The 22,500-nt window shown below is 43.1% G+C and overlaps 1 protein-coding gene across 5 annotated transcripts in view; it reads right to left on the bottom strand.

The window, feature by feature from the left end:
* Nucleotides 1-22,500, bottom strand: part of klhl4 (kelch-like family member 4) — a 219,765-nt gene that overhangs the window by 28,480 nt on the left and 168,785 nt on the right. For 3 of the 5 annotated variants that reach the window (XM_061930205.1, XM_061930206.1, XM_061930203.1), the window contains 2 exons: nt 21,473-21,944; nt 2,094-2,256 (listed from right to left, as the gene is read on the bottom strand). In XM_061930205.1, coding sequence (XP_061786189.1) covers nt 2,094-2,256; nt 21,473-21,944 — 635 coding nt within the window. The remainder of the gene's footprint in view (nt 1-2,093; nt 2,257-21,472; nt 21,945-22,500) is intronic. The other 2 variants (XM_061930204.1, XM_072912422.1) reach the window with 1 other exon arrangement.

The raw sequence follows: 22,500 nt of genomic DNA, 5'->3' as shown, positions 1-22,500 counted from the left end.
AATTAAAACCACAAAGTCAATTTGATGATTAATTATGCAACCAAAATCCATAACGTTAAAACATTACACATCTCACTAATATGTTGCTCCAGTTTGTTTCTTTTTTTTTTCTTTTTTTTCAAGAATGTACTTGAAGTTGTGCAACTATGTCCTCGATACTTCACACTCAAATTCCTGGTCTGCATCACAACTATGCTGAGTGCTCACAACATTCCACACCAGCGCTTTAAACCTTTTTGATATTGTAACATCAAATACCTGGCATGAAACAAACTGCATTTCATCTTAAAAAATACTGCATTAATACTGGATTATAATATGGATTATACAAATCCCGTTTCCATATGAGTTGGGAAATTGTGTTAGATGTAAATATAAACGGAATACAATGATTTGCAAATCATTTTCATCCCATATTCAGTTGAATATGCTACAAAGACAACATATTTGATGTTCAAACTGATAAACATTTTATTTTTTGCAAATAATCATTAACTTTATAATTTGATGCCAGCGACACGTGACAAAGAAGTTGGGAAAGGTGGCAATAAATACTGATAAAGTTAAAAAAAATGCTCATCAAACACTTAATTGGAACATCGCACAGGTGTGCAGGCTAATTGGGAACAGGTGGGTGCCATGATTGGGTATAAAAACAGCTTCCCAAAAAATGCTCAGTCTTTCACAAGAAAGGATGGGGCAAGGTACACCCCTTTGTCCACAACTGCGTGAGCAAATAGTCAAACAGTTTAAGAACAACGTTTCTCAAAGTACAATTGCAAGAAATTTAGGGATTTCAACATCTACGGTCCATAATATCATCAAAAGGTTCAGAGAATCTGGAGAAATCATGGCCGGAAACCAACATTGAATGACCGTGACCTTCGATCCCTCAGACGGCACTGTATCAATAAACCGACATCAATCTCTAAAGGATATCACCACATGGGCTCAGGAACACTTCAGAAAACCACTGTCACTAAATACAGTTTGTCGCTACATCTGTAAGTGCAAGTTAAAGCTCTACTATGCAAAGCGAAAGCCATTCATCAACAACATCCAGAAACGCCGCCGGCTTCTCTGGGCCCGAGATCATCTAAGATGGACTCATGCAAAGTGGAAAAGTGTTCTGTGGTCTGACGAGTCCACATTTCAAATTGTTTTTGGAAATATTCAACATCGTGTCATCCGGACCAAAGGGGAAGCGAACCATCCAGACTGTTAGCGACGCAAAGTTTAAAAACCAGAATCTGTGATGGTATGGGGGTGCATTAGTGCCCAAGACATGGGTAACTTACACATCTGTGAAGGCACCATTAATGCTGAAAGGTACATACAGGTTTTGGAACAACATATGCTGCCATCTAAGCGCCGTCTTTTTCATGGACGCCCCTGCTTATTTCAGCAAGACAATGCCAAGCCACATTCAGCACGTGTTACAACAGCGTGGCTTCGTAAAAAAAAGAGTGCGGGTACTTTCCTGGGCCGCCTGCAGTCCAGACCTGTCTGGACGCATTATGAAGCGTAAAATACGATCGCGGAGACCCCGGACTGTTGAACGACTGAAGCTCTACAAAAAACAAGAATGGTAAAGAATTCCACTTTCAAAGCTTCAACAATTAGTTTCCTCAGTTCCCAATCGTTTATTGAGTGTTGTTAAAAGAAAAGGTGATGTAACACAGTGGTGAACATGCCCTTTCCCAACTACTTTGGCACGTGTTAATATTATTTGCAAACAAAAAAATAAACTTCATGAGTTTGAACATCAAATATCTTGTCTTTGTAGTGCATTCAATTGAATATGGGTTGAAAAGGATTTGCAAATCATTGTATTCCTTTTATATTTACATCTAACACAATTTCCCAACTCATATGGAAACGGGGTGTGTACTTCTACATCAAGTAACACATTCCAATTGCAGTGACGGTCTGACTGACACTGTGGTATGTTTTTGTTTTCTTTATTCTATGAGCTGTCTGTTATGGCTTCATATTTTCCATCGACTGGAAACAAAAGCAGCAGATGGTCAGGAAGTTTTTCCTTACATATTGCACATCTAGCGTTTAGGTCAGAAGAAGGTCAAGCAACTTACTTCCCATTGAGCGCAGTCACTCCCATGGTGCTCCGTGGTGTGGACATACTGGCCACGTAGTTCCACTGCCGGGCCTGCGGGTCCCAGCGCTCCACCGTGTTGAGATAACTCCAGCCGTCGTGGCCGCCGACAGCGTACATGGGGCCCTCCAGCACAGCGATACCTGCACGCACGGAGGGTTACTCCAGACTCCCAATGCAGGCTTTTAAATATACGTAACACCTGATCAATGCAGCGTTGTCGCCTAGTTTATGCACATAACTTTTCCTATAAAATATGTTAATACAAGGTGCTAAATCCACAATATATTGAAATCACTGTTTGTCTATTTTAAAGGGGAACATTATCACAATTTTAGAAGGGTTAAAACCATTAAAAATCAGTTCCCAGTGGCTTATTTTATTTTTCGAAGTTTTTTTCAAAATTTTACCCATCACGCAATATCCCTAAAAAAAGCTTCAAAGTGCCTGATTTTAACCACCCGTCCATTTTCCTGTGACGTCACATAGTGATGCCAACACAAACAAACATGGCGCATAGAACAGCAAGCTATAGCGACATTAGCTCGGATTCAGACTCGGATTTCAGCGGCTTAAGCGATTCAACAGATTACGCATGTATTGAAACGGATGGTTGTAGTGTGGAGGCAGGTAGCGAAAACGAAATTGAAGAAGAAACTGAAGCTATTGAGCCATATCGGTTTGAACCGTATGCAAGCGAAACCGACGAAAACGACGGGAGAAAGCGAGGACGAATTTGGCGATCGCCTTCTAACCAACGGTTGGTATGTGTTTGTTTGGCATTAAAGGAAACGAACAACTATGAACTAGGTTTACAGCATATGAAATACATTTGGCAACAACATGCACTTTGAGAGTGCAGACAGCCCATCCATCCATCCATCTTCTTCCGCTTATCCGAGGTCGGGTCGCGGGGGCAGCAGCCTAAGCAGGGAAGCCCAGACTTCCCTCTCCCCAGCCACTTCGTCCAGCTCCTCCCGGGGGATCCCGAGGCGTTCCCAGGCCAGCCGGGAGACATAGTCTTCCCAACGTGTCCTGGGTCTTCCTCGTGGCCTCCTACCGGTCGGACATGCCCTAAACACCTCCTTAGGGAGGCGCTCGGGTGGCATCCTGACCAGATGCCCGAACCACCTCATCTGGCTCCTCTCGATGCGGAGGAGCAGCGGCTTTACTTTGAGCTCCCCCCGGATGACAGAGCTTCTCACCCTATCTCTAAGGGAGAGCCCCGCCACCCGGCGGAGGAAACTCATTTCGGCCGCTTGTACCCGTGATCTTGTCCTTTCGGTCATAACCCAAAGCTCATGACCATAGGTGAGGATGGGAACGTAGATCGACCGGTAAATTGAGAGCTTTGCCTTCCGGCTCAGCTCCTTCTTCACCACAACGGATCGATACAGCGTCCGCATTACTGAAGACGCCGCACCGATCCGCCTGTCGATCTCACGATCCACTCTTCCCTCACTCGTGAACAAGACTCCGAGGTACTTGAACTCCTCCACTTGGGGCAAGATCTCCTCCCCAACCCGGAGATGGCACTCCACCCTTTTCCGGGCGAGAACCATGGACTCGGACTTGGAGGTGCTGATTCTCATCCCAGTCGCTTCACACTCAGCTGCGAACCGATCCAGTGAGAGCTGAAGATCCTGGCCAGATGAAGCCATCAGGACCAAATCATCTGCAAAAAGCAGAGACCTAATCCTGCAGCCACCAAACCAGATCCCCTCAACGCCTTGACTGCGCCTAGAAATTCTGTCCATAAAAGTTATGAACAGAATCGGTGACAAAGGGCAGCCTTGGCGGAGTCCAACCCTCACCGGAAACGTGTCCGACTTACTGCCGGCAATGCGAACCAAGCTCTGACACTGATCATACAGGGAGCGGACCGCCACAATCAGACAGTCCGAAACACCATACTCTCTGAGCACTCCCCACAGGACTTCCCGAGGGACACGGTCGAATGCCTTCTCCAAGTCCACAAAGCACATGTAGACTGGTTGGGCAAACTCCCATGCACCCTCAAGGACCCTGCCGAGAGTATAGAGCTGGTCCACAGTTCCACGACCAGGACGAAAACCACACTGTTCCTCCTGAATCCGAGGTTCGACTATCCGGCGTAGCCTCCTCTCCAGTACACCTGAATAGACCTTACCGGGAAGGCTGAGGAGTGTGATCCCACGATAGTTAGAACACACCCTCCGGTTCCCCTTTTTAAAGACAGCCCAGTTTTCATCAATTAATATATTCTGTAGACATACCCTCATCCGCTCTCTTTTCCTGAAAGCTGATCTGTCCAGTTTTGGAGTTGATGTCAGCAGGCCAGGGAAGCTAGGGTCGATATTCTTCTCTTGATCATCTTCGGTGGCATAAGGGACGATGTGAACCAAGGCATCCAGGGGGTTTAGCTCGCTCGTCTGCGGGAACAAACTGCCGCTATTGCTTGCCGTGCTACTGAGGTCCTTTGTCCCTGATATGCTCACACACTCCGGCAGATTCAATGGGGGTCTGGCGGCAGATTTCTTTGACTTTATCGATGGAAATGCATCTGCTTTGAGTGTCGCAGGATATCCACACATTCTTGCCATCTCTGTCGTAGCATAGCTTTCGTCAGTAAAGTGTGCGGAACAAACGTCCAATTTCTTGCCACTTTCGCATCTTTGGGCCACTGGTGCAAGTTGAATCCGTCCCTGTTCGTGTTGTTACACCCTCCGACAACACACCGACGAGGCATGATGTCTCCAAGGTACGGAAAACAGTCGAAAAAACGGAAAATAACAGAGCTGATTTGACTCGGTGTTTGAGAAAATGGCGGATTGCTTCCCGATGTGACGTCACGTTGTATATAAAATAGAAAGGCGTTTAATTCGCCAAAATTCACCCATTTAGAGTTCGGAAATCGGTTAAAAAAATATATGGTCTTTTTTCTGCAACATCAAGGTATATATTGGTGATAATGTTCCCCTTTAAGGCTTAAGCCTAAAGGCTAATGAAGCAATACCTCAAACCTGAAGCAAATTTTAGCACAATACACCAACTTGCACTGAGCCTAGTCTATAAAATCCGCTACACCTCCCTGATACCGAAGTACATGTCAAACTAATGACCGCCATAACCACAACACCAGGGGGAGCTCCACAAACCACGTTAAACCCAGATTCCGATCTAACAAAGGTCTTAACTCATTCTCTTTCTATGCCACATCCATATGGAATGCACTCCCAACAGGTGTAAAAGAAAGTGCATCTCTATCCTCCTTCAAAACCGCACTAAAAGAACACTTCCAGGCAGCTGCAACCCTAGACTAACACTCTCCCCCCACCACATCCCACCTCCCCGGATTGTAAATAATCAAATGTAAATAATCAAATGTATATACTTGTTCTTGTGCTTTCTGAGCTCACTATGTTCACAGCTCGCTGTACATATCCTACCAAGTCAGACCTACACTGTTTCAATGTCCATTTCTCAGATGATGCAATTGTTGATGACTGAAGTGCTGATATCAACCAGACCTAACCCCCGAATGTAAAGAATTCAATGTATATACTCTGATGATTAACCCCGACTTAAACAAGTTGAAAAACTTATTGGGGTGTTACCATTTAGTGGTCAATTGTACGGAATATGTACTGTACTGTGCAATCTACTAATAAAAGTTTCAATCAATCAATCAATCAAAAAGCACAGAGCCACAGAAGTTAACATTATTGTAATACCATTATGTTTTTGATGAGAATAATAAATTAGATTATATCATACCGTATTTTTCGGACTATAAGGCGCACTTAAAATCCTTTCATTTTCTCAAAAATCGCCAGTGCGCCTAATTCTGGTATTAATTGTACTTTGTACAAACCCCGTTTCCATATGAGTTGGGAAATTGTGTTAGATGTAAATATAAACGGAATACAATGATTTGCCAATGATTTTCAACCCATATTCAGTTGAATATGGTACAAAGACAACATATTTGATGTTTAAACTGATAAACATTTTTTTTTTTTTGCAAATAATCATTAACTTTATAATTTGATGCCAGCAACACGTGACAAAGAAGTTGGGAAAGGTGGCAATAAAGACTGATAAAGTTGAGGAATGCTCATCAAACACTTATTTGGAACATCCCACAGGTGAACAGGCAAATTGGGAACAGGTGGGTGCCATGATTGGGTATAAAAGTAGATTCCATGAAATGCTCAGTCTTTCACAAACAAGGATGGGACGAGGGTCACCACTTTGTCAACAAATGCGTGAGCAAATTGTTGAACAGTTTAAGAAAAACCTTTCTCAACCAGCTATTGCAAGGAATTTAGGGATTTCACCATCTACGGTCCGTAATATCATCAAAGGGTTCAGAGAATCTGGAGAAATCACTGCACGTAAGCAGCTGTACTGCATCAACAAGCGACATCAGTGTGTAAAGGATATCACCACATGGGCTCAGGAACCCTTCAGAAACCCACTGTCAGTAACTACAATTGGTCGCTACATCTGTAAGTGCAAGTTAAAACTCTCCTATGCAAGGCAAAAACCGTTTATCAACAACACCCAAAAACGCCGTCGGCTTCGCTGGGCCTGAGCTTTTCTAAGATGGACTGATACAAAGTGGAAAAGTGTTCTGTGGTCTGACGAGTCCACATTTCAAATTGTTTTTGGAAACTGTGGACGTCGTGTCCTCCGGACCAAAGAGGAAAAGAACCATCCGGATTGTTATAGGCGCAAAGTTGAAAAGCCAGCATGTTTGATGGTATGGGGGTGTATTAGTGCCCAAGACATGGGTAACTTACACACCTGTGAAGGCGCCATTAATGCTGAACGGTACATACAGGTTTTGGAGCAACATATGTTGCCATCCAATGTACGTTACCATGGACACCCCTGCTTATTTCAGCAAGACAATGCCAAGCCACATGTTACATCAACGTGGCTTCATAGTAAAAGAGTGCGGGTACTAGACTGGCCTGCCTGTAGTCCAGACCTGTCTCCCATTGTAAATGTGTAGCGCATTATGATGCCTAAAATACCACAACGGAGACCCCCGGACTGTTGAACAACTTAAGCTGTACATCAAGCAAGAATGGGAAAGAATTCCACCTGAGAAGCTCCCAAACGTTTACTGAGTGTTGTTAAAAGGAAAGGCCATGTAACACAGTGGTGAACATGCCCTTTCCCAACTACTTTGGCACGTATAGTTAACACAATAATGTTGTGTGTACAAGGGACGTGTTGTTTTAAGTAATTTTTCTGCACAATTTTGTTAATTAAGGAGTAGAGCGTCGACTGTGTGAATTGTTTGGTCGCATTTACGCATGGTATTTACACCACACAGGAGCAGAAATCAGTCCGCCAGAAATCTGAGGCCTGTGTGTGGGTGTTTTGTGTTTCCAACGCAGATATGTGGATTTGTGCATTATTATTTTTTTGTGATCAAACGTTTTTGTTAATGTAATTTAATCTGTTATTATTTTTATATGAATGAATGTTTGTTACTTCCTCTTGCTTCGGACATTTGAGTTGGAAGGTTACCAATAAATAGTGAAATGACGGCATAGTGAAGTGTCTTTTATTTAAAAAAAACTACACAACGCAGAATAAGACTCACTACATAGACTGCAATATGACGGCAGTAAACAAAATCAAAACTTATAATGTTCCATTGAGAATATAGAACATTGCACACGGCGCTCAAAAATCTGTCAAAATGAGTGCGACGTAGCGTTGTTGCGAGAGTGGCCGTGCCAGCAACCTGAGGGTTCCTGGTTCGATCCCCACCTTCTGCCGAACTCGTCACGTCCGTCGTGTCCTTGAGCAAGACACTTCACCCTTGCTCCTGATGGGTGGTGGTTATGGCCTTGCATGGCAGCTCCCGCCATCAGTGTGTGAATGGGTGAATGTGGAAATAGTGTCATAGTGACTTGAATAGTTTGAATACGTTGAAATGTTTGGTTGGGAAATGTTTCAAATTGGTCGAGAAATGTTGAAGTAGTAACATGTTGAATTGAGAAAAGGTATTACGGAATTCCTGGAATTTTGGGAAAACCGGGAATTTTTTCCAGTTCAAAAAACATATTTGTTTTTTGTTTTAATTAAGTGGAATTTTTTGACGGTTGAAGTGGGTTGAAAAATGTGGGAGGACAAAAAAAAAAGGTGGAAATAGGGCTTTGGAAAACCAGGAATTCTAGAAAATCCTGGAATTTTTTTGAACTTGGAAAAAAAGTAGTTTGAATTTTTAGGATGGTGAAAAGTGTTGAAGGTGGAATGGTGTGAATCGGTTAAAAAATTAGGAAAGGGCGGAAGTTTGAAAAATGGCCAAGTTTTGAGTGGGAAAAATGTCCCGGAAAACCTGGAAATCTGGGAATTTTTTGGAATTTGTCAAGAGAAAGCAAGCGATTCCCAAATAGGCTGAACAGTTTGAAGTTGGAACGGTTTGAATTAGAAAGCATTTATCGGCCGATAATATCGGCAGTCCGATATTATCGGCCGATAAATGCTTTAAAATGTAAAATGATCGGTATCGGTTTCAAAATTATCGGTATCGGTTTCAAAAAGTAAAATTTATGATTTTTTAAAACGCCGCTATGTACATGGACGTAGGGAGAATGGGTTATACTTGTATAGCGCTTTTCTACCTTCAAGGTACTCAAAGCGCTTTGACAGTATTACCACATTCACCCATTCACACACACATTCACACAGTACAGAGCGTCAATAAACCTTAAAGGCACTGCCTTTACATGCCGGCCCAATCACATAATATCTACGGCTTTGCACACACACAAGTGAATGCAACGCATACTTGGTCAACAGCCATACAGGTCACACTGAGGGTGGCCGTATAAACAACTTTAACACTGTTACAAATATGCGCCACACTGTGAACCACACACCAAACAAGAATCACAAACACATTTCAGGAGAACATCCGCACCGTAACACAATATAAACACAAAAGAAACAAATACCCACAACCCCTTGCAGCACTAACTCTTCCGGGACGCTACAATATACACCCCCCGCTACCCGAAACCCCCCCCCCCCCCAACCCCGCCCACCTCAACCTCCTCATGCTCTCTCAGGGAGAGCATGTCCCAAATTCCAAGCTGCTGTTTTGAGGCATGTTAAAAAAAATAATGCACTTTGTGACTTCAATAATAAATATGGCAGTGCCATGTTGGCATTTTTTTTTCCATAACTTGGGTTGATTTATTTTGGAAAACCTTGTTACATTGTTTAATGCACCCAGCGGGGGTATCACAACAAAATTAGGCATAATAATGTGTTCATTCCACGACTGTATATATCGGTATCGGTTGAATTCGGAATCGGTAATTAAGAGTATATCGGCAAAAAAGCCATTATCGGACATCTCTACTTTCATCCCATTGATTTTTTTGAACGTTGATGTTCCGGGCAATCTAATTTTAAGTGAAGGTATAGGATAGGCAAATATAAGCCTTGGCTTCAGCCTATTCCTTTTTTGGTCATTCTTTTTCTTTTCTTTTTTGTGTGCAAAATGTGTATGATTGTTAAATATATACAGTATAATCTGTGCTGCTAAACTGATCACACAAAATGGTTGATGGTTGATTATGAGGTGGCGACTTGTCCAGGGTGTACGCCGCCTTCCGCCCGAATGCAGCTGAGATAGGCTCCAGCACCCCCCCGCCACCCCAAAAGGGACAAGCGGTAGAAAATGGATGGATGGATGGATGGGTTGATTATATGACCGAAATAAACTTATTTCATTCATACTTCAGCAATCAATCAATCAATCAATGTTTACTTATATAACCCTAAATCTCAAAGGGCTGCACAAGCCACAATGACATCCTCGGTACAGAGCCCACATAAGGGCAAGGAAAAACTCACAACCCAGTGGTATGACAATGAGAAACCTTGGAGGGGACCACAGATGTGGGTGACCCCCCCCTAACATAATAATGTGAGAGTCCAGTCCATAGTGGACCTTACATAATAGTGTTAAGAGTCCAGTCCATAGTGGATCTAACATAATAGTGTGAGAGTCCAGTCCATAGTGGATCTAACATAATGGTGAGAGTCCAGTCCATAGTGGATCTAACATAATAGTGTGAGAGTTGAGTCCATAGTGGATCTAACATAATAATGTGAGAGTCCAGCCCATAGTGGATCAAACATAATAGTGTGAGAGTCCAGTCCATAGTGGATCTAACATAATAGTGTGAGAGTCCAGTCCATAGTGGATCTAACATAATAATGTGAGAGTCCAGTCCATAGTGGATCTAACATAATAATGTGAGAGTCCAGGCCATAGTGGATCTAACATAATAGTGTGAGAGTCCAGTCCATAGTGGATCTAACATAATAGTGAGAGTCCAGTCCATAGTGGATCTAACATAATAGTGTGAGAGTCCAGTCCATAGTGGATCTAACATAATAGTGTGAGAGTCCAGTCCATAGTGGATTTGGCATAATAGTGTGAGAGTCCAGTCCATAGTGGATCTAACATAATAGTGTGAGAGTCCAGTCCATAGTGGATCTAACATAATAGTGAGAGTCCAGTCCATAGTGGATCTAACATAATAGTGTGAGAGTCCAGTCCATAGTGGATCTAACATATTGGTGTGAGTCCAGTCCATAGTGGATCTAACATAATAGTGTGAGAGTCCAGTCCATAGTGGATCTAACATATTGGTGTGAGTCCAGTCCATAGTGGATCGAACATAATAGTGTGAGAGTCCAGTCCATAGTGGATCTAACATAATAGTGTGTGAGTCCAGTCCATAGTGGATCTAACATGATAGTGAGAGCCCAGTCCATAGTGGATCTAACATAATAGTGAGAGTCCAGTCCATAGTGGATCTAACATAATAGTGTGAGAGTCCAGTCCATAGTGGATCTAACATAATAGTGTGAGAGTCCAGTCCATAGTGGATCTAACATAATAGTGTGAGAGTCTAGTCCATAGTGGATCCAACAAAATAGTGTGAGAGTCCAGTCCATAGTGGATCTAACATAATAGTGAGAGTCCAGTCCATAGTGGATCTAACATAATAGTGTGAGAGTCCAGTCCATAATGGATCTAACATAATAGTGAGAGTCCAGTCCATAGTGGATCGAACATAATAGTGAGAGTCCAGTCCATAGTGGATCTAACATAATAATGTGAAAGTCCAGTCCATAGTGGATCTAACATTATAATGTGAGAGTTCAGTCCATAGTGGATCTAACATAATAGTGAGAGTCCAGTCCATAGTGGATCTAACATAATAGTGTGAGAGTCCAGTCCATAGTGGATCTAGCATAATAGTGTGAGAGTCCAGTCCATAGTGGATCTAACATAATAGTGTGAGAGTCCAGTCCATAGTGGATCTAGCATAATAGTGTGAGAGTCCAGTCCATAGTGGATCTAACATAATAGTGTGAGAGTCCAGTCCATAGTGGATCTAACATAATAGTGAGAGTCCAGTCCATAGTGGATCTAACATAATAGTGAGAGTCCAGTCCATAGTGGATCTAACATAATAGTGTGAGAGTCCAGTCCATAGTGGATCTAACATATTGGTGTGAGTCCAGTCCATAGTGGATCTAACATAATAGTGTGAGAGTCCAGTCCATAGTGGATCTAACATATTGGTGTGAGTCCAGTCCATAGTGGATCGAACATAATAGTGTGAGAGTCCAGTCCATAGTGGATCTAACATAATAGTGTGTGAGTCCAGTCCATAGTGGATCTAACATAATAGTGAGAGTCCAGTCCATAGTGGATCTAACATAATAGTGAGAGTCCAGTCCATAGTGGAGCTAACATAATAGTGAGAGTCCAGTCCATAGTGGATCTAACATAATAGTGTGAGAGTCCAGTCCATAGTGGATCTAACATATTGGTGTGAGTCCAGTCCATAGTGGATCGAACATAATAGTGTGAGAGTCCAGTCCATAGTGGATCTAACATAATAGTGTGTGAGTCCAGTCCATAGTGGATCTAACATAATAGTGTGAGAGTCCAGTCCATAGTGGATCTAACATATTGGTGTGAGTCCAGTCCATAGTGGATCGAACATAATAGTGTGAGAGTCCAGTCCATAGTGGATCTAACATAATAGTGTGTGAGTCCAGTCCATAGTGGATCTAACATAATAGTGAGAGTCCAGTCCATAGTAGATCTAACATAATAGTGTGAGAGTCCAGTCCATAGTGGATCTAACATAATAGTGTGAGAGTCCAGTCCATAGTGGATCTAACATAATAGTGAGAGTCCAGTCCATAGTGGATCTAACATAATAGTGAGAGTCCAGTCCATAGTGGAGCTAACATAATAGTGAGAGTCCAGTCCATAGTGGATCTAGCATAATAGTGAGAGTCCAGTCCATAGTGGAGCTAACATAATAGTGAGAGTCCAGTCCATAGTGGATCTAACATTATAGTGTGAGAGTCCAGTCCATAGTGGATCGAACATAATAGTGTGAGAGTCCAGTCCATAGTGGATCTAACATAATAGTGTGTGAGTCCAGTCCATAGTGGATCTAACATAATAGTGAGAGTCCAGTCCATAGTAGATCTAACATAATAGTGTGAGAGTCCAGTCCATAGTGGATCTAACATAATAGTGTGAGAGTCCAGTCCATAGTGGATCTAACATAATAGTGAGAGTCCAGTCCATAGTGGATCTAACATAATAGTGAGAGTCCAGTCCATAGTGGAGCTAACATAATAGTGAGAGTCCAGTCCATAGTGGATCTAGCATAATAGTGAGAGTCCAGTCCATAGTGGAGCTAACATAATAGTGAGAGTCCAGTCCATAGTGGATCTAACATTATAGTGTGAGAGTCCAGTCCATAGTGGATCTAACATAATAGTGAGAGTCCAGTCCATAGTGGATCTAACATAATAGTGTGAGAGTCCAGTCCATAGTGGATCTAGCATAAAAGTGTGAGAGTCCAGTCCATAGTGGATCTAACATAATAGTGTGAGAGTCCAGTCCATAGTGGATCTAGCATAATAGTTTGAGAGTCCAGTCCATAGTGGATCTAACATAATAGTGTGAGAGTCCAGTCCATAGTGGATTAACATAATAGTGAGAGTCCAGTCCATAGTGGATCTAACATAATAGTGTGAGAGTCCAGTCCATAGTGGATCTAACATATTGGTGTGAGTCCAGTCCATAGTGGATCTAACATAATAGTGTGAGAGTCCAGTCCATAGTGAATCTAACATATTGGTGTGAGTTCAGTCCATAGTGGATCGAACATAATAGTGTGAGAGTCCAGTCCATAGTGGATCTAACATAATAGTGTGTGAGTCCAGTCCATAGTGGATCTAACATGATAGTGAGAGCCCAGTCCATAGTGGATCTAACATAATAGTGAGAGTCCAGTCCATAGTGGATCTAACATAATAGTGTGAGAGTCCAGTCCATAGTGGATCTAACATAATAGTGTGAGAGTCCAGTCCATAGTGGATCTAACATAATAGTGTGAGAGTCTAGTCCATAGTGGATCCAACATAATAGTGTGAGAGTCCAGTCCATAGTGGATCTAACATAATAGTGAGAGTCCAGTCCATAGTGGATCTAACATAATAGTGTGAGAGTCCAGTCCATAGTGGATCTAACATAATAGTGAGAGTCCAGTCCATAGTGGATCTAACATAATAGTGAGAGTCCAGTCCATAGTGGATCGAACATAATAATGTGAAAGTCCAGTCCATAGTGGATCTAACATTATAATGTGAGAGTTCAGTCCATAGTGGATCTAACATAATAGTGAGAGTCCAGTCCATAGTGGATCTAACATAATAGTGTGAGAGTCCAGTCCATAGTGGATCTAACATAATAGTGTGAGAGTCCAGTCCATAGTGGATCTAGCATAATAGTGTGAGAGTCCAGTCCATAGTGGATCTAACATAATAGTTTGAGAGTCCAGTCCATAGTGGATCTAACATAATAGTGAGAGTCCAGTCCATAGTGGATCTAACATAATAGTGTGAGAGTCCAGTCCATAGTGGATCTAACATATTGGTGTGAGTCCAGTCCATAGTGGATCTAACATAATAGTGTGAGAGTCCAGTCCATAGTGGATCTAACATATTGGTGTGAGTCCAGTCCATAGTGGATCGAACATAATAGTGTGAGAGTCCAGTCCATAGTGGATCTAACATAATAGTGTGTGAGTCCAGTCCATAGTGGATCTAACATAATAGTGTGAGAGTCCAGTCCATAGTGGATCTAACATATTGGTGTGAGTCCAGTCCATAGTGGATCGAACATAATAGTGTGAGAGTCCAGTCCATAGTGGATCTAACATAATAGTGTGTGAGTCCAGTCCATAGTGGATCTAACATAATAGTGAGAGTCCAGTCCATAGTGGATCTAACATAATAGTGTGAGAGTCCAGTCCATAGTGGATCTAACATAATAGTGTGAGAGTCCAGTCCATAGTGGATCTAACATAATAGTGAGAGTCCAGTCCATAGTGGATCTAACATAATAGTGAGAGTCCAGTCCATAGTGGAGCTAACATAATAGTGAGAGTCCAGTCCATAGTGGATCTAGCATAATAGTGAGAGTCCAGTCCATAGTGGAGCTAACATAATAGTGAGAGTCCAGTCCATAGTGGATCTAACATTATAGTGTGAGAGTCCAGTCCATAGTGGATCTAACATAATAGTGTGAGAGTCCAGTCCATAGTGGATCTAGCATAATAGTGTGAGAGTCCAGTCCATAGTGGATCTAACATAATAGTGTGAGAGTCCAGTCCATAGTGGATCTAAAATATTGGTGTGAGTCCAGTCCATAGTGGATCTAACATAATAGTGTGAGAGTCCAGTCCATAGTGGATCTAACATATTGGTGTGAGTCCAGTCCATAGCGGATCGAACATAATAGTGTGAGAGTCCAGTCCATAGTGGATCTAACATAATAGTGAGAGTCCAGTCCATAGTGGATCTAACATAATAGTGAGAGCCCAGTCCATAGTGGATCTAACATAATAGTGAGAGTCCAGTCCATAGTGGATCTAACATAATAGTGTGAGAGTCCAGTCCATAGTGGATCTAACATAATGGGGAGAGTCCTGTCCATAGTGGATCTAACATAATAGTGTGAGAGTCCAGTCCATAGTGGATCTAACATAATAGTGTGAGAGTCCAGTCCATAGTGGATCTAACATAATAATGTGAGAGTCCAGTCCATAGTGGAACCAACATAATGGTGTGAGTCCGGTCCATAGTGGATCTAACATAATAGTGTTAAAGTCCAGTCCATAGTGGATCTAACATAATAGTGAGAGTCCAGTCCATAGTGGATCTAACATAATAATGTGAGAGTCCAGTCCATAGTGGAACCAACATAATGGTGTGAGTCCAGTCCATAGTGGATCTAACATAATAGTGTTAAAGTCCAGTCCATAGTGGATCTAACATAATAGTGAGAGTCCAGTCCATAGTGGATCTAACATAATAGTGTGAGAGTCCAGGGTATAGTAGAGCTAACATAATAGTGAGAGTCCAGTCCATAGTGGATCTAACATAATAGTGTGAGAGTCCAGTCTATAGTAGAGCTAACATAATAGTGAGAGTCCAGTCCATAGTGGATCTAACATAATAGTGAGAGTCCAGTCCATAGTGGATCTAACATAATAATGTGAGAGTCCAGTCCATAGTGGAACCAACATAATGGTGTGAGTCCAGTCCATAGTGGATCTAACATAATAGTGTTAAAGTCCAGTCCATAGTGGATCTAACATAATAGTGAGAGTCCAGTCCATAGTGGATCTAACATAATAGTGTGAGAGTCCAGTCCATAGTGGATCTAACATAATAGTGTGAGAGTCCAGTCTATAGTAGAGCTAACATAATGGTGAGAGTCCTGTCCATAGTGGATCTAACATAATAGTGTGAGAGTCCAGTCCATAGTGGATCTAACATAATAGTGTGAGAGTCCAGTCCATAGTGGATCTAACATAATAATGTGAGAGTCCAGTCCATAGTGGAACCACTATAATGGTGTGAGTCCAGTCCATAGTGGATCTAACATAATAGTGTTAAAGTCCAGTCCATAGTGGATCTAACATAATAGTGAGAGTCCAGTCCATAGTGGATCTAACATAATAGAGTGAGAGTCCAGTCCATAGTGGATCTAACATAATAGTGTGAGAGTCCAGTCCATAGTGGATCTAACATAATAGTGTGAGAGTCCAGTCCATAGTGGATCTAACATAATAATGTGAGAGTCTAGTCCATAGTGGAACCAACATAATGGTGTGAGTCCAGTCCATAGTGGATCTAACATAATAGTGTTAAAGTCCAGTCCATAGTGGATCTAACATAATAGTGAGAGTCCAGTCCATAGTGGATCTAACATAATAGTGTGAGAGTCCAGTCCATAGTGGATCTAACATAATAGTGTGAGAGTCCAGTCTATAGTAGAGCTAACATAATAGTGAGAGTCCAGTAACAAGCAACAGCAACAATTCTGCTTTGACACAACATGAGAGTTTGGCGAGAGGCCCGGAGGACAACGCAGCATTTAGAGAGGCCACGGAACAAATCTTCAAGCGAAACTCTTGTGTTATTTTCAAAGTGAGGGTTTTCGGGAGGCAAAAAGAAATACATTTTTTTCCCTCGTCTTGGCTCTCCATGCGCACAGCCGGCAGCGGGGAACGTGGGCAAACACTTATATTTAGACTGGAAATATGCACGGCACATCACAGCAGATAAGATAGGAACCGAAGCAAACATCAGACACACACCCAGGTGATCTGGAAAGTGTGATCTCGCTCTGGCTCGCCAAAGCCCCCCCCTCACACAGAGCTGGATGCTTTGACAAGATCTCCATGTTCTGTTACCCAGACCTCTTTCAACTGTGAATCAAAAAAGGCTCCTGATATGAGATTTGTTTGGGAAGGGGCGAGGAGAAGCAAGGGGGGCCGGAGCAGTCCGCCACGCTTTGATCGTGGAAATGGGAAATATCAAAAGGTGCAGCTCCAAAGCAATGTGTAATTTCTTGCACGCCGGCGCTGCCCGCCCGGAGCAAGCATCCGGAAAACATTCCTCCTAAACTTTGTTGTTCTGGCTCGGCTTAAAAAGGTAAAGTGGTTACATTTGCAGCTTTGATGACTTAAACATTCATGATCCACCACCTTTTGAAGTACTTAGTACTCCAGGACTATATTGATACACAGTAGAGATGCGCGGATAGGCAATTTATCTCATCCGCAACCGCGTCAGAAAGTCGTCATCCATCCGCCATCCACCCGATGTAACGTTTGATCAAAACTGCATCCGCCCGCCATCCGCCCGTTGTTATATATCTAATATTAATAAAAAAAAAAAAAAAAGGGTGAAAACTACGCGAATTGCACCTTGTGCAGACAAAAATTTTCGATCGGACACGGAGGAATTAGCGATGTAAAAGACCACGTTGGGACAAAAAAACACAAGTCTAATGCCGTTGCTAGCGATACAAGTGGAAAACTTTCAACGTTTTTCGTCGCCCAAACAGATTCTTTGGATGTGATAAATGCCGAAGTTTTATTTACGGAGGCAATAATTGAGCATGGACTTCCAATCGCACTGGCTGATCACATGGGACAGTTAATAATGTAATGCAACCTTTAAAAATCATTACGCGGTGATCGCGATCCCAAAAATAAACTTTTCTTGCATGATAATGTCCAGAAAATTTCGCTTTATATTACTATAGAGTCCTTTTAACGAATGAGTTTGATGGTTTATCACAAACCTTAAATGAAATTCCATGGCCACCGTCCTGCTCTCTATATCAACCAGGGTGAGCCCCACCCCTTTCATGAGCGCACTACGCGCGGAGTGACCCCTGTTACGCGCCCCCGGCAACAGGGGTGGCAAGCAGGTAAGCTGCGCGGGCGGAGCGCGCGGAGTGACCCCTGTTACGAGCCCCCGGCCACGGGGGTGGCGGGCAGGTAAGCTGCTTACCTGCTGCGCGTGACGCCGGCCGCGGCGAAAGCGGACGAGGCGGGGTGTCGGTGCGGTGGGCGCGGTAGTGACCCTGGACGTGCGTCGGGCCCTTCTCGCGGATCGCCTCAGCTACGGCTCCCGGTGGGGCCCTCTCGGGGGAAGGGGCCTCGGTCCCGGACCCCGGCGAGGCGTCCCTTCTCCGCTCCGTAAAAGTGTCCATCTCTTTTCTTTTTTTTTCTTCTGTTGTGGCATATGCTGCAGGTGCCTGCTCGTTTTTCGTATGTGGGTAACAACATTTAACTATGTATATATATTTACCAATTGGTTTAACTGCCACCCGCAAAAAAACAAACAAAAAAAAAAAAACAAAAAAAAAAATCTAATTAATCCGCCCGACCCGACCCGCGAGCGGATAAAATCTTATTTTTTTTAATTTCATCCGCCCGATCCGCGGATAATCCGCGGACTCCGCGGTTGTGTCCGCAAACCGCGCATCTCTAATACACAGCTTACTGTTACGCATTGTGGTGGGGAGTGCCATGGTCTGGAGCTGAACGAGTTCTGCGGTCCATTCAGGAACATGAATTCCAGAATGTACTGTGACATTCTGAAAAGGGGTATGACCCCCCCCCCCCCCCCCCCTGAGGCCGCTTGGCAGTTTTCGAACAAAACGAGCCCAAGCCCCTCCAAGATCATAGTGCCTTGCTGATAGATACTATAGATACAAAACCTAGTGAAGTTGGCACGTTGTGTAAAGGGGAACATTATCACCAGACCTATGTAAGCGTCAATATATACCTTGATGTTGCAGAAAAAAGACCATATATTTTTTTAACCGATTTCCGAAATCTAAATGGGTGAATTTTGGCGAATTAAACGCCTTTCTAATATTCGCTCTCGGAGCGATGACGTCACAACGTGGCGTCACATCGGGAAGCAATCCGCCATTTTCTCAAACACATTACAAACACCGAGTCAAACCAGCTGTTATTTTCCGTTTTTTCGACTGTTTTCCGTACCTTGAAGATATCATGCCTCGTCGGTGTGTTGTCGGAGGGTGTAACAACACGAACAGGGACGGATTCAAGTTGCACCAGTGGCCCAAAGATGCGAAAGTGGCAAGAAATTGGACGTTTGTTCCGCACACTTTACCGACGAAAGCTATGCTACGACAGAGATGGCAAGAATGTGTGGATATCCTGCGACACTCAAAGCAGATGCATTTCCAACGATAAAGTCAAAGAAATCTGCCGCCAGACCCCCATTGAATCTGCCGGAGTGTGTGAGCAATTCAGGGACAAAGGGCCTCGCTAGCACGGCAAGCAATGGCGGCAGTTTGTTCCCGCAGACGAGCGAGCTAAACCCCCTATCGACCCTAGCTTCCCTGGCCTGCTGACATCAACTCCAAAACTGGACAGATCAGCTTTCAGGAAAAGAGCGCGGATGAGGGTATGTCTCCAGAATATATTAATTGATGAAAATTGGGCTGTCTGCATTCTCAAAGTGCATGTTGTTGCCAAATGTATTTCATATGCTGTAAACCTAGTTCATATTTGTTAGTTTCCTTTAATGCCAAACAAACACATACCAATCGTTGGTTAGAATGCGATCGCCAAATTCGTCCTCGCTTTCTCCCGTGTCGCTGGCTGTCGTGTCGTTTTCGTCGGTTTCGCTTGCATACGGTTCAAACCGATATGGCTCAATAGCTTCAGTTTCTTCTTCAATTTCGTTTTCGCTACCTGCCTCCACACTACAACCATCCGTTTCAATACATGCGTAATCTGTTAAATTGCTTAAGCCGCTGAAATCCGAGTCTGAATCCGAGCTAATGTCGCTAAAGCTTGCTGTTCTTTCCACCATGTTTGTTTGTGTTGGTTTCACTATGTGACGTCACAGGAAAATGGACGGGTGGTTAAAATCAGGCACTTTGAAGCTTTTTTTAGGGATATTGCATGATGGGTAAAATTTTGAAAAAAACTTCGAAAAATATAATAAGCCACTGGGAACTGATTTTTAATGGTTTTAACCATTCTGAAATTGTGATAATGTTCCCCTTTAAATGGTAAATAAAAAAAGATTGCAATGATTTGCAAATCCTTTTCAACTTATATTCAACAAGATATTTAGCGAAACTCTGTTATTTTTTGCAAATATTAGCTCATTGGGAATCTGATGCCTGCGACATGTTACAAAAAAGCTGGCACAAGTGGTTAAAAAAGACTGAGAAAGTTGAGGAAAGCTCATCAAACACTTATTTGGAACATCCCACAGGTGAACAGGCTAATTGGGAACAGGTGGGTGCCGTGATTGGGTATAAAAGCAGCTTCCATGAAATGCTCAGTCATTCACAAACAAAGATAGGGCGAGGGTCGCCACTTTGTCAACAAATGCGTGAGCAAGCGGCATGCCCGGGGGCTTCGATCCCGCAGGCGGTACTGCATCAACAAGCGACATCAGTGTGTAAAGGATATCACCACATTGGCTCAGGAACACTTCAGAAAACCACTGTCAGTAACTATAGTTTGTCACTACATCTGTAAGTGCAAGTTAAAACTCTACTATGCAAAGCGAAAGCTATTTATCAACAACACCCAGAAACGCCGCCGACCTCGCTGGGCCCGAGCTCATCTAAGATGGACTGATGCAAAGTGGAAAAGTGTTCTGTGGTCTGACGAGTCCACATTTCGAATTGTTTTTGGAAACTATGGACGTCGTGTCCTCCGGACCAGAGAGGAAAAGAACTATCCGGGCTGTTATAGGCCCAAAGTTGAAAAGCCAGCATCTGTGATGGTATGGGGGTGTATTAGTGCCCAAGGCATGGGTGACTTACACATCTGTGAAGGCACTATTAATGCTGAAAGGTACATACAGGTTTTGGAGCAACATATGTTGTCATCCAAGCAACGTCATAATGGACGCCCCTGCTTATTTCAGCAAGACAATGCCAAGCCACATTCTGCACGTGTTACAACAGTGTGGCTTCATAGTAAAAGAGTGTGGGTACTAAACTGGCCTGCCTGTAGTCCAGACCTGTCTCCCGTTGAATATGTGTTGCGCATTATGAAGCCTAAAATACCACAACAGAGGCCCCGGACTGTTGAACAACTTAAGCTGTACATCAAGCAAGAATGGGAAAGAATTCCACCTGAAAAGCTTCAAAAATTGGTCTTCTCAGTTCCCAAACTGTAACACAGTGGTAAAAGTGCCCCTGTTACAAATTTTTTGCAATGTGTTGCTGCCATTAAATTCTAAATTAATGATTATTTGCAAAAAGAAAATTTAGTTTCTCAGTTGGAACATTAAATATCTTGTCTTTGCAGTTTATTCAATTGAATATAAGTTGAAAAGGATTTGCAAATCATTGTATTCTGTTTTTATTTACGATTTACACAACGTGCCAACTTCACTGGTTTTGGGTTTTGTAGATTTAGGTCTAAGTCCACTCACCAAGTCCGTGTCGGTGTGTTGACATGGGAGGCATGGTTGACCACACTTTGTTGACAGGGTTGTAACTCTCCACCATGTTGGACGTCTTAAGTCCATCCCGTCCACCAACCACGTACAACTTGTTGTCTATCACGGCCACACCAAACTGCAGTCGGCGTCCGTTCATGACTCCCACTGGGACCCAGGTGTTGGTCCTCAGGTCGTACTTCTCAATGGTGGTGGAGCCTAAATGCATGAATCCTACTTTAGAGGCATCCTTGGATTTGTACTGTAGATGACTACTACCTTTGGTGGCATCCATGCCTCCTACAGCATACAAAGCCCCCACTGTGGACTTTCTGGGTTTGGTTCTTGGACTTTGGAACATGGGACGGCGCTCAGGCAGAAGATGGTACTTCATGGCCTCCATCAGCAGTTTTTGACATTCCAGGTCATCAGAGAACATCTTGTTGTTCTCCAGGTCCGCAATGAGCTGTTGTTCAAAACAATGGAGAGTATTTATATAAATGCGTACAATAAATACTGTATGAAGCTACACACCATAATTTAAAGAGATACAATGCAGGATCTTTTAAGTTATTGATATTTAACATTTATTTCTAATCATTTTTTTATCTTGCTTTTCCATTTTGACTCAAATATCAGACTACTTTCCCTAAAAAAGTCTGAAACCGGTCATCCAGGCCGCAGGGTCTAGATCAGTGGTTCTTAACCTGGGTTCGATCGAACCCTAGGGGTTTGGTGAGTCAGCCTCAGGGGTTCGGTGGAGCCTCCGCCGCGGAGGTCAAAACACACCCGACTCATCTTGTGTCACACCGCGGTGAGGGATGTCTTGTCTTGGTTTTTTCTGTCTTGTGATGTGCATGTTTTAGTTTGAAAAGTAACTCTCCTCTCGTTTCAGGTCACTTGTCCTTCTTTTTGTGTCATCAGTCTGACGTCATCCCGGTTCCCTGATTGTTTCCACCTGTTCCCTATTACCCTCATGTGTCTTATAAGCCCACTCCTCCCTTTGTTCTGTGCCAGATTGT

Source organism: Nerophis lumbriciformis, linkage group LG36, assembly GCF_033978685.3.
Source record: "Nerophis lumbriciformis linkage group LG36, RoL_Nlum_v2.1, whole genome shotgun sequence".
Classification (NCBI taxonomy): Eukaryota; Metazoa; Chordata; class Actinopteri; order Syngnathiformes; family Syngnathidae; genus Nerophis; species Nerophis lumbriciformis.
This window is presented reverse-complemented; position numbering and strand designations above follow the sequence as displayed.